Below are 12,596 nucleotides of genomic sequence, written 5' to 3'. Positions count from 1 at the left end.
CACGGACAGGTCACGGGCAATAAATAAAAAGTCACAGCCCCATGACCATGTCCATGACTTTAACTAAAAATACCTGTGACTTAAGCTTACCTGCTGGGAGGTGGGCGCTCCTGAAAACTGCTGCTGAGGGTGGGAGTCTGAGGCCCCGCTGTAGCTGGGGTGGGGGAGCCTGGGGCCCCCTGCCACTGGAGGGGGCGGCTTGGGGCCCCCTGCCGCTGCTGGGAGAAGTGGCCTGTGGCCCCACTGCCGCTGCCATTCCAGCCGGGGGCAGCCCAGGGTCTCCCCGCCACCACCACTGGTCCAGGCGGGGGGCAACCCAGGGCCCCACCACCGCTGGTCCGGGCCAAGGATGGCCCGTGGCCCTGCCACCACCACCACTGGTCCCAGATCGCTGCTCCAGGGAAGCACCGGGGACAAGCTGCCTGGGGCTGCCAGAGTAGCATCAGGTGCGGCTGGCCCCTGGGCTTCCCCAGCTGCTGGGGTGGTCCTGAGGTCAGCTGCACCAGTGCTGAAAAATTCACAGAGGTCATGGAAAGTCACAGAAGCCGTGACCTCCGTGAATGATTCGCAGCCTTTCTTATGAGTGAAATTCCGCTGGCATGATATTGGCATCAAGGCCAATGTGTGACTGTCACTCCAGATGAATGACACTTGACAGGTATGTAAACCAGATGGATCATACTAATCAAAAAGTGTTGCATCCAATATGAGGGAATTCTATATTAAACCTCATCAAATATAAAGAAGAACTGATTACAGAACTAGCAATTAATGGTAACTTAGGTACAAGTGATCATGACTTGATCACTTTGTAATGTGCAAACAGAATAAAGTCCAGACCAGTGATATAAATATATATTTTGGTGCTTTAAAAGAGCCAATTTCACAAAGCTGAAAATAATTATGAACCAAATCAGCTGGGAGGAGGAATTTCATCAGAGAAATGTAAATGATATATGACACTTTTGCCACAGTTGAGGAAGAAGGCCATATTGGTTAAAAAACTGACCTGGTTCAGAGGGAAAGTGAAGGCAGCTATGAAAAAAGAAAGAAAGAAAGATACATTACATTATATATAATATATATAAAAACAAATTGAAGAAAGGGGAATTAGATAGTAATGGATATAAATTAGAAGCTAGGAATTATAAAAAAATTGACAAGGGAAGCAAAGGGACAGAAGGAGAAATCTATGACCAGTAAAGTGTAAGGACAATAAGGAGGCATTGTTAAAGTATATTGGGAACAAAAAGAATTCTAGCAATCGTATTGGTCCATTACCAGTTGTAAATTATAGAATTATCAATAATGATGCAGAAAAGACAGAACTGTTCCATAAATATTTCTGTTCTGGGGAAAAACAGATGATGTAATCATATCAAATGATAACATTCTTTCTTTTCCACCATTATCTCAGGAAGATGTTAAACAGCAGCTACTAAAGTTAGACATATTTAAATCAGCAGATATGGATAACTTGCATCCAAGAGTTTTAAAAGAGCAAGCTGAGGAGCTCGCTGGAACATTAATGTTGATTTTGTAATAAGTCTAGGAACACCAGGGAAGTTCCAGAAGATTGGAAGAAAGCTAATGTTGTGCCAATATTTAAAAAGGGTAAACAGGCTCACCTGGGTAATTATAGACTTGTCAGTCTGACTTAGATCCCAGGCAAGCTAATGGAACAGCTGATACAAGACTTGATTAATAAAGAATTAAAGGAGGCTAATAACATTAATGCCAATCAGAATGGGGTTTATGGAAAATAGATCCAGTCAAACTAACTTTATGTCTTTTTTGATGAGATTATAAATTTGGCTGATGAAGGTAGTAGTGTTTATGTAATATACTTCTGTAAGGCATTTGAATTTATAATCACATTTGATTAAAAAACTAGAAAGATATAAAATTAACATAGCACACATTAAATGGATTAAAAGGTGGATAACTGATAGGTGTCAATGTAATTGTAAACAAGGAATAATATGAAATAGGTATGTTTCTAGTCGGGTCCTGCTGGGATTTGTTCTTGGTCGCATTCGATTTCACGTAATTATTAATGAGTTGGAAGAAAACATAAAAACATCACTGAAAAAGTTTGCAAATGACACAAAAATTGGGGAAGTGGTAAATAATTTAAGAGGATATGTCACTGATACAGAACGATCTGGATCGCTTGGTAAACTGGGTGCAAAAAGCAATATGTGTTTTAATATGTAAACATCTGTATGTGTACATCTAGGAACAAAGAATGTAGGTCATACCTACATGACGGGGGACTCTATCCTGGGAAGCTGTGACTCTGAGAAAAAGATTTGGGGGTCCAGGTGGATAATCAGCTGATCATGATGTGGCTGTGGCCAAGAGAGCTAATGCAATCTTTGGATGCATAAATAGGGGAATTTCAAATAGGAGTAGAGAGTTATTTTACCTCTATGTTTAGCACTGGTATGACTGCGGCTGGAATGCTGTGTCCAGTTCTGGTGCTCAGAATTCAGGAAGGATATTGATAAATTGGAGAGGTTTTAGACGAAAGCCACATGAATTAAAGGATTAGGAAAGATGCCTTAAAGAGTATGTCTACACAGAAAATTAAGCCTGGGCTTGAGCCCCTAACCCCCTTGTTTCCACACACCAATTGTGTTAATCTAGGACTCAAACCTAGGGCTGCAGGACCCTGCAGGGCCCAAGCGCGTGTTAAGCCTATTGCTTTCCTGTGTGCACATGGCCCCAGCTTGACTTGGGTCCCGGAAGTCTTCTGGATGTATCCCATAGTTCCTTAGTCCTGTCTACGCTGATAATCTGTGATGCAGTCTATTGCACTCTGTTGCAAATGGAAGTCACACCTCCATTTGCAAAGGTCAGCCGCTCAGATCAGTGTTAACCCATTCTTCTGAAGATAATTAGGACATGAGTCTCCAGAGCTGTCAATCTATTAAAATGAAACCTTGCAATTCTTAATTTTTAAAATGGGGTGTTCAAAGAAGGTGCTTTTTTTCTGTTGTTTTTATATAATATATATATTGTCTGTTTGTTTTGAAGTTTGACATAAAATGAAAGTGTCAGAGGAAAAACACACACCACTGGTTATGGAGCAGTGAATGTGCCCCCTCTGCACCCTGGAAGGCAGGGATAAGGGATCCCAGGGAGGCTGGCTTCCACTCGCTACTCTGACCGTGCACCCAGCCCAGGCACCCCTGCGCATGCCAAAGGAGATCAGACTGAACATTCTGATATTTTCCCCTTTTTCCAGCACTTCCAAATTCAAATGGTGAAGCTGGCATGGTAACCTCCCCCGCCCTCCACTGGGAATTGTTTTGTAAACCTCCCCACACATGTGCTTTTTGTTCAGACTGAATTTGGTGTTTCCCTAGCTGCTTCCATTTCCTGGTTAAAAACAGCATTTGTCATGTCTGAGGTACAATTCAGAACAACACCGGGGAACTATAGGCAATTTACCAGCATAGGGACTTTGCCTGTGGGAAGGGAAACATCCTCTTGGTCACTCACCCCCAAAGGAGTCTGGCTTGGTGTGCACAGGAAAGCCCCTCATTTCTGACTGTTGATGAGGTAGACAGTGGAAAGTGTATCCACTGAAGGATTCACCCACTCTTCATTCCCCTCTGGGAACTGGTATGAGGAACTGCAGTCACTTGGGGTGTTGGGGTGAAGGAAGAAATAGCAAATGAATGGGCCTGACTTCTGAGAGTTACCAGCTCTGGATAAAGGAGGTAGTTTCTGGCAATAGATCAGGAGCAGCTCTCAGGGAAAGAACTGTCCATGTTATTGCATGTCACTCTTAGTAGCAGCAGACCTATAGCCTGCCTCCTTGGTCCTCTCATCTCCTTCACTTCTGCCTCACAGAACCTGTAGTAACAGACTGACCTTCTCAAACTAGGCTCTTCTAAGAAGGAGCATTTTCTTTCCCAAAGACAGTGTCCTGCGTTTTTGCCCATCAGTTCCAGGGGATTGCTATGAGTCCTGCCATAGACCAATGTCCACAACTCCTGTATCCAGCCAGGAAGTGTAGCAGTATGGCCAACTACAAACATTCAAAAATCATGAGCCAAATCCTAAACAATGTGAAATTTGGCTTACTCATGAGATTCTAAAAAATTTTGGGTTTTTTAATTTACCTTCTGGGTTTTGACCATATAGTCCATTTTCAAACTTTTCTTTACAACCATGATTGCTAGAAACTTATTCATTTTAAATGAAAAGTAAGAGTCTCATATGATCACATGACTCCAGGAGCTGGGGCTTAAGAAAAACATCTAAAATCAGGAGAGTTGGCAACAGGGTCTGGGAAACACCTCATTTTAATTTTAAAAATATGAAACTATTAATATTGGTGGTTATTTTATCTGAATTTCAGACGTGCAACATCTTGACTCATATTAACACATTTTTATGTTGATGTGGTCCACAGTAAAATAGGACCCTTCATTCACATATTTATGCTTTTGAGATGAACTAGAAAATTGAGAGTGAAAAGCCAAAATTTCCCTGATGTATGTGCCTTTTTTCTCCTTCACAGCTTTTTTTGGGAAATACCTCAATGAATACAATGGCAGCTACATCCCTCCTGGGTGGAGAGAGTGGGTTGGATTAATCAAGAACTCTCGCTTCTATAATTACTCCGTTTGTCACAATGGCTACAAAGAGAAGCATGGATTTGATTATGCAAAGGTATGGTCCAGACACATTTACCTTTGATTGATTACACCTAAAGAGTACATGTGTCATTTTCTCACAGTCATAGAATCAGATAATTTGAGATCAGTTTCTCAAATTTAAAGGCGCCATTGTAGAATGAATAAAAAGCTACAAAGGGTCTTTAATCTGGTCTCTCTCTCTCTCTCTCTCTCTCTCTCTCAGAAATGGATGGCTCCATGTAAGAAAAAAGAATAAAGGCCGTTCTTGAAGAAAATATTGTGTCTTGTGTTGCTGATCTCTTATGTTAAGATGATGGTATAGCTGAGTATTGCTAGTTATTAGCCATATTAAGCAAAGCTTATCTGGTGCTGTTTTCCATTATTCTGGGGGGTGGGGAAAGGAAATAGTGTGTCTGTGGTGTCAGGCTCTGGGTATGAGAATGAGAATAGATAAGTGCAAAAAACAAGGGTTAGACAACTTCAGACTTTGTTTGCATTCCTGACAACATTTGGAATGTATGCCAAGGAGACCTGCCCACTGCAGTGAGATTTCTCAGAAGTGTGTAGCACTGGAAATTCTGTAGTTTCCAAATCACTTTATGCAAGCTGGAATTTCCTCAGAATAGAGCTCGTGGAGGATGATACAGATGTTGCAGCTGTAGTTTCTGACCCATGTAATGAGATTTCATTGAAAGCTCACAATAGCTGTTTCTGATTTCCCCACCCATAGAAATTACATGACACTGATACAAAGTGTAAAAAAGAAAATAAAGAATACTGGTTAGTTATAAATTCCTTCCACATCCTCTGTGTATAGCAAGAATGTATAATGTTTATGAAAATAGGAAGAAAATTAAGAGAGCAATAACCCATTCAATGACCTCCTCTCAGGGAATTCATTTTACGGGACTGAGATATCAAAAATTGCCAAAATAGTGGTGCCCTGGTAGGTGACCGGATCATCATGGTTCCTATAAATAAGAAGTCAGTCTCATTCACATCATTACAGGAGCATTAACATCTAGACTACTTTATCTGCTGTGTGGGGGGGGGAGGATGGGGGAAAAGAGAGAGAGAGATTACAGCTGGTTGGCTTGTCCTAACACTGACATGTAAGGGACACAGATCCAGTCCCTCAGGCACTGCTTTTGCAGCTGTTTGGGGTCTTGAATTCACAACATGTGATTAGTCATGCCTGAAAGTGCTTGAAATTGCAAACATCATCTCGGAACTTTCTCAATGAAACTCACACTAGACCGCCAGGCCAACAAAGAATGCTTAGAGGTGGCAGGTGGTTTAATTTAAGTTTTCATCTTTTTTTCTTCTTTCCATTTCCTCCCTTTCCCTTGTAGACTTCCATTTGCCACCTTGGCTGCAGGTTAAGCCAGTTTATTAGCAAGTAACAACCTTAACCTCAGCAGCTGCAATTCTTTATGTTGTATAATTAAAAGAACAGACCCTGCAGGAATTCAAGTACTCCCTATATTTATATGTTTAAATGCAATTTCTTTGATAAAGACATTCCTAGGCAACCATATTTTTTTAATATGTTCAGTATTGTAGCCTTCTCCGAGGTCGCACAGAGACAAATCTATATTTTGAAGAAAGCACATAATAAGGACTTAGATGTAAATATGAAATGATATTAGGTATGGGTGGTTTCTTGCACTTTGGTATCATTATGTTTTGTCGAAGAGCTTTATTAACAAAATTTAAGTAGTATATATCGGCTCTAATTTATGTGCTGGAAAACACCATGTTGCCAAGTCTGGTAATCATATTCAGTTAATACAACCTGTTTTATGGGTAAGAGAGTTTTGCAAAATACACTCCCATCTAATATGCCTTCCTAAGAAAGTAATTAGTGCCTGGTGTGTTCTGTGTTCTTTATGATCATGTGCCTCTTTGAAGGTACGTTTTTACTTCCTGATCTAAGCGCTAATGATTGCTTGGTATAACATAATACTGTGATCTGATTAATGATGCACTTTGTAATTTTTATTTTGTGTTAAATGTATGTTACAGGACTACTTCACAGACTTAATCACTAATGAGAGCATTAATTACTTCAAAATGTCTAAGAGAATGTATCCCCATAGGCCCATAATGATGGTTATCAGCCATGCTGCCCCTCACGGCCCTGAGGATTCTGCACCACAATTTTCAGAGCTCTATCCAAATGCTTCGCAGCACATGTAAGTAAAATTTGGCTTCTGCCAACTCTGGGTATGTGTATTGCTTCTTATTGTTTTTCATGGAGATGCTGCAGGACCATACATTTGAGGGATCTGTAGTGAGTAGCAAATATAACTCCTTTTTAGTCCAACTGTATGTTGTACTGTGCTTGTTCCTTTAGGGACGTACAATGCCAACTTTTACCATCGTGAGGAACTCTTTTCTCTGGGGAAGTGGTGTAAGACTAAGAGCTCTTTATTAGAGAAGTACAAGGCTCTTGGCCATTTTGTTAAGGTAGCTTCTTACAATATGTTGAAACAAGTAGACACTGTGAGAACCTTCTGCAAAGGTATTACTTCCTTCATGTTCCTCTAGGATATAGTTTTTTTGAGAGCTGGTTAACTGAATATGTTTGTTGTGGCATCGTCCTTCGGCAGCTTTTGTGCAGATGTTCACACCAGGCTTGCTTACGGAACAGCAATAGCCTGGTTCCCAAGCAGCCTGTCAGTCTGTGTTTTTAAATAACATGCTGCTTATTATTTTTGGAAGGTGGTTCTACTGTTCTAATGACTGTCCCTACTGGCTTTGGGTCCAATAAATTATTAATTAAAAGGTTTTGCATTTATCTGAGGAAATGAGGACACATGTACAACGTCCCTTTTTGTGTGTTGTTCTACAGGTATATATTCTAATGTGTGCAAGTAGGTGATAGGCAGCAGCAGATCCAAATGAATTTATTTTTGTTTTAGATTATAACATAGGAGGAGTTCTGACTGGAACTCTCCTGTTCTAACCCCCTAGATATGGATTATGCATATTCTTTTCACAGTGTGAAGTACAGGAATTGTTCCAATTACCATCTGCCCTTTCATTCATGATCATGTGGACCAATTTAGACTCATAGAAGATTAGGGTTGAAAGAGGAGATCATCAGGAGGTCATCTAGTCCAGGGGTTCCTTGATGAGGCCCCCTCAACATGCTATAAAAATGCGAGGGCCCAGCGTGGGTGGGGAACTTGGGGCTCCGGGCCGGGGTGGGACCTTTGGGCGAAGGCATAGTTTTACTTCTATTGGCGGAGGGGCAAGAGCTGGCAGGGCTTGAGCCAGCTCTTCACAGCGGGGTCCAGGGAGGGAGGGAGCGCCACCTCCACACCCTGACTCACTCAGGAGGCCACCCAGCCTGTCTGGGCTGTGGGGGGATGCAACCAAAAAATATAACTCAAAGAGGGGATTCAGTTCAAAAAGTTTGAAAATTGCTCAGGGTGCAGGGAGGGGGTAGCTAGGGGCTGTGTGCATGCAGGTGGGTAGCTCAGGGTGCAGGGAGGGGGTAGCTGAGGCTGTGTCCAGGCAAGGGGGTAGCTCAGGATGCAGGCAAGGCATAGCTAGGGACTGTGTACTGGTAGGGGAGTAGCTCAGGGTGCAGGCAGGGCATAGCTAGGGGCTGTGTATGAGTGTGGGGGGGGCTCCCAGTGCGGCTCCCAGCTTCATGGGGGCAGGGGGAGAGCGCGCTGGGGCTCTTGGCTCCTGGCTTGGGGTGGGGGGAGATTTGCCAGTTTCAGCCGCTCATCGCTCCCGGCTTTGTGGGGTGGGGGTGGGAGGCACACTGGCTTTAGCCTATGTCTAGCAACTGTGGTCTGCTTTCTCCCAGACCCTTTGCTCTTTCCCTTCACTCTTTCCTGCATGTTTTTTTTCCCCTGTCTCTGAGTTTCCCTCCTCCTAGGAGCAACTACAGGCTACTTCACCTGCAGCTCCTATCTGCTGCCAACTTCCTGGCTTTATTCTAGCCCCTCCTGTTCTTCTTCTGCTGGGCTCCATCTTCAGTCAGGCTTTCAGTCTCTGCTCTTCCCTAGCTGCAGCCTATCAGGTTAATTATCCTCATTTAACATGCTCTGCGTTGTGTGGGGTGAACATCACATCACACATTCATTCTCACATTTGTCAGTAGTACAAACCAAGCCCAAATGTTCATGGCTATATTAGGCAATGGGGTAATGCTTGCCTGCTTTCACAAGTACCGGTATTGTAAGTTCAGTTGTTAAGTACGCACTTTAACGGGAAACCAGTTCTTGAGAAGAGTTCTAGATATTGGGTTTGGAATTGGTGCTATCCTTCTGTGTTCTGAGGATACAATAAGACATTGTCCACAAGTTAATGGGGCAGATTCTCTCTACCCTTTGGCAAAGAGTAGTATAATTTTCACTCTTAACTATAGCTGGGATTCATCTTAGGGGAGGCTAGGAGGTGATACTGTTAGATTTCCCTTAGGGATTGTGTTCAGCAGAGAGGCACTACATCAGCACATGTCCCTGTTGGCCTTGTCCTTCCTGTCCCTGGGATAACCAGCTCATTTTAGGATCTGTCCTGCCAGGTAGGACCCAGAGGGCAGGAAGTTTCTGCTGCTTTATCCTGTTTCTGAAGACTTTATGACTGCTTGTGTTTGGAGTCTGGGTTCCTTGGCTTGCATTGGTGGAACCAATGAAGTAAATAAGTCCCCAAGGTTTAACAGTAAAGGAACATAAAAAATCCTGTTTTGTTTTGTAAGTCCATTAGAAATGTTACATGAGCTATCTGAATAGGTGAAGCTGTGGATTGTGGTTGTCCATTTGAAAATTTGCTTTGCTTTGCGTGCTTGTGCAAACTACTCTTCCTATTATCTGTATAGACCAGAAAACTGTGAAATCAAAATAGCTTTAATCTGCTAAGATGCTTGTTTTGGAAGCCAGAAAGCATGAATCAGGTGTGTCTCTTCCTGTCTACCTTGGTGGCCTGGATTTCCTGGCATCTTTGTTGTAAAGTGTTCCTTCTCTAGCTGCCACGAGAGAGAGACTTGGGTGGATTGTTTTGTATTTCTTGTGAATGACTGGGCAGGTTAAGAGTTCAGTCAGCAGACAAAGAAGTGAGACAAATTGAAGACAAACTGCCAATTTGGGTGCATGAAGCTACTAAATAGCTGGTTTCTATAGCAAAAGCATTAGCAACATGTTCTGACTAAAAGAAAGAAGCTAAGTGTCTCACACAAATATGTGGCTGTCCCTGTGAAAACAGTGCAAGGGCAATAAAATCCCTTCTGCCTGGGTTAGTGTAACTTGAACGTTTAACCCTTGGGTTTTCTTCCTTGGTGGTCAAGCATCATTTGGATCACTTTTGTCTGACCTTGGGTTACAACCATCTGACCTTCGATTTTGTTTTTAAAATGTAGTTGTGATATCGTGTTACTGTAATGCTTATCTCCAGAAAAGAAGGGAAACCAGGTCAAAAGCTGCTTGCTGGCTTTGCAAACTGAGCTGGAAGGTTAGAGACCAAAAATGCCTAGAGACCAAGAATTAAGTCTATCAGCCACATGCAAGAGGAGATTCTGTTTAATAAGACAGTCGTTTAAACATGCCCTTAAATTATGTATCAGTTCATTGCTGGTTGAGAGTCTGTATTGTTTGTTGTTTAAAATATTAGCTGTTTAAAAAAATAGAGGTATGTTTGATTAGGAATGAGCTATTGGGTCACATGTATTGAGCTGCAGTATAGCTGCCATAGCAATATTTCCATTCCTCTTTGATTTCATATTTGTTTTTTTCTTTTGTGTCCTCACCTAGTTGAGTGAAAGAAGAAAGTCAAATGCACACAGGTAGAAATTCTCATATTGTTTTTTAATCCTTTTTTGTCAAAAATATATATGGTAATATTGCCAAACCGAAAAGATGGACTTGCACACTGCTGTCATTTCACAGCGCTATCCTTCCACTTCCACCATACGAATGAACGCTCACACATTGAATGAAAACACTTCAAAAGACAAGCAAGACTATGAAATGCTTGCTGTGAATCCTTGCTACAAATGTTCACTTGTTAACTTCAATCATCTTCAATTTAAAGTGAAAATCAAACTTTCTCATATTCGATTCAGTAAAGGATGAAATCTTTTTATAAGTATGAAGAACACCATCTCTGGGCTCTTGGAATTTTTCCTAATCCATACAGTGTTTGCAGAGTTAAAAGAATTCCTTGAGTGTTGGCTGTTGTTTGTTATCTATCCCATGTTGGCATGGTGGTCTTTTCTGAAAATATGTCATACTGCCACATCCATCCATCTACACTCAAAAAATTGTTTCCAGAGAATAAATCAGTATTTGAAAAGATTAAATACATAATGCAGGAATATGCGATTCTGCTGGCACAATGGATGTCAACCATTGTGAAGCTGGGTGGCTAGACTTTAGGAAATACTGTATTTAAATATGAAATTTACATATACAAAAGATGGCTCTATCCAGGTGTCTGTCAGTTAAAGTGGAGTCCTACTCCATGGCACAACCTAGCATTAAGGCTCTGACTTAGAGAATACTTTCTCTGGCTCCCATGAAAGTCTAAATTCTTAGTTAAACTAAGGCCACCTTACGCTTCTCTGACACTTTAGGTCCCTTTTACCCTCCAGCATAGAGTAGTCTTAGAACAACTGTGAATTAAGCCTGAGATGTTTATAGCACTTCTGAAAGAAAATAAAATTATATGATATAAACAAACTTTATAAGTAAAAATCCACATTACCAAAAAATGTCAGAAATGGAAATCCAGAACATTTCTTGCTGTGTTGAATAAAAAATTTTCAGCCTCACAGGAGGACCACTGTCAGAATCTATGGTTGTCTGTAACCATAAGAAACGAATTAGTACCACAAGAATGGCATTAATGGTTTCAGAAAAGCGAAGTGGTATACAAACCAGACGTTTTTAGGATTTTAAAACTTTATTTTTTAATTTTTTTTAAAAGTGTAAGGTGCTGAACTGAGAGTTCAGGTGAGTGATGTTTATTCACAATATGAGTGCAGCATGAAAAGAATCAACATAAGCTTCCCCCCAACATGCCTCAGATGCTGCCCTTCAGGTGTAATCTAGGTCTAGGGGTGAGGCAATGGTTCATTCTCCTTGCCCATTTAGTCATTGATGTGTCTGCTGAGACTGTCAACAACCTGACAATTATGGTGGTCTTTTTTGTAATGTGGGCACTTATCCACTAGAAGCTAGACTGGGATCACAAAATTACTTCATATAGGGACAAATGAGTCTCACAAAACTGGGTGACTGGGCAACAAAATGGCAGATGAAATTCATTGTTGATAAATGCAAAGTAATGCACTTTGGAAAACATAATCCCAACTATACATATAAAATGATGGGGTCTAAATTATCTGTTAGATCCAGAAAGAGATCTTGAAGTCATTGTAGATAGTTTTCTGAAAACATACATTCAATGTGCAGTGGCACTCAAAAAAGCTAACAAAATGTTGAGAATCGTTAAGAAAGGGATAGAAAATAAGACAGAAAATATCATATTGTCTCTATTAAATCCATGGTACGCCCACATCCTGAATACTGCTTGCAGATCTGGTCGCCCCGTCTCAAAAAAGATATATTGAAATTGGAAAAGGTTCGGAAAAGGGTAACAAAAATGACTAGGGATATGGAACAGCTTCCATCTGAGGAGAGATTAATAAGACTGGGGCTTTTCAACTTGGAAAAGAGATGACTAATGGGGGATATAATAGAAGTCTATAAAATCATGACTGCTGTGGAGAAAGTAATAAAAAAGTGTTATTTACTCCTCCTTATTTACTCCCTTCACAAACACAAGAACTAGAAGTCACCAAGTGAAAGTTCTAGACAGCAGGTTTAAAACAAACAAGAGGAAGTATTTCTTCACACAACGCAGAGTCAACTTTTGGAACTCTTTGCTAGAGGACATTGTGAAGGCCAAGACTATAACAGGGTTAAAAAA

General features: G+C 41.2%; 1 protein-coding gene across 2 annotated transcripts in view; it reads left to right on the top strand.

Moving 5' to 3' along the window:
* Positions 1-12,596, top strand: part of SULF1 (sulfatase 1) — a 96,814-nt gene that overhangs the window by 16,609 nt on the left and 67,609 nt on the right. For both annotated transcript variants that reach the window (XM_077808975.1, XM_077808976.1), the window contains 2 exons: positions 4,535-4,686; positions 6,678-6,847. In XM_077808975.1, the coding sequence (XP_077665101.1) occupies positions 4,535-4,686; positions 6,678-6,847 (322 nt within the window). The remainder of the gene's footprint in view (positions 1-4,534; positions 4,687-6,677; positions 6,848-12,596) is intronic.

The sequence above is a fragment of the Eretmochelys imbricata genome, chromosome 2 (genome assembly GCF_965152235.1).
Source record: "Eretmochelys imbricata isolate rEreImb1 chromosome 2, rEreImb1.hap1, whole genome shotgun sequence".
Taxonomy (NCBI): Eukaryota; Metazoa; Chordata; order Testudines; family Cheloniidae; genus Eretmochelys; species Eretmochelys imbricata.
This window is presented reverse-complemented; position numbering and strand designations above follow the sequence as displayed.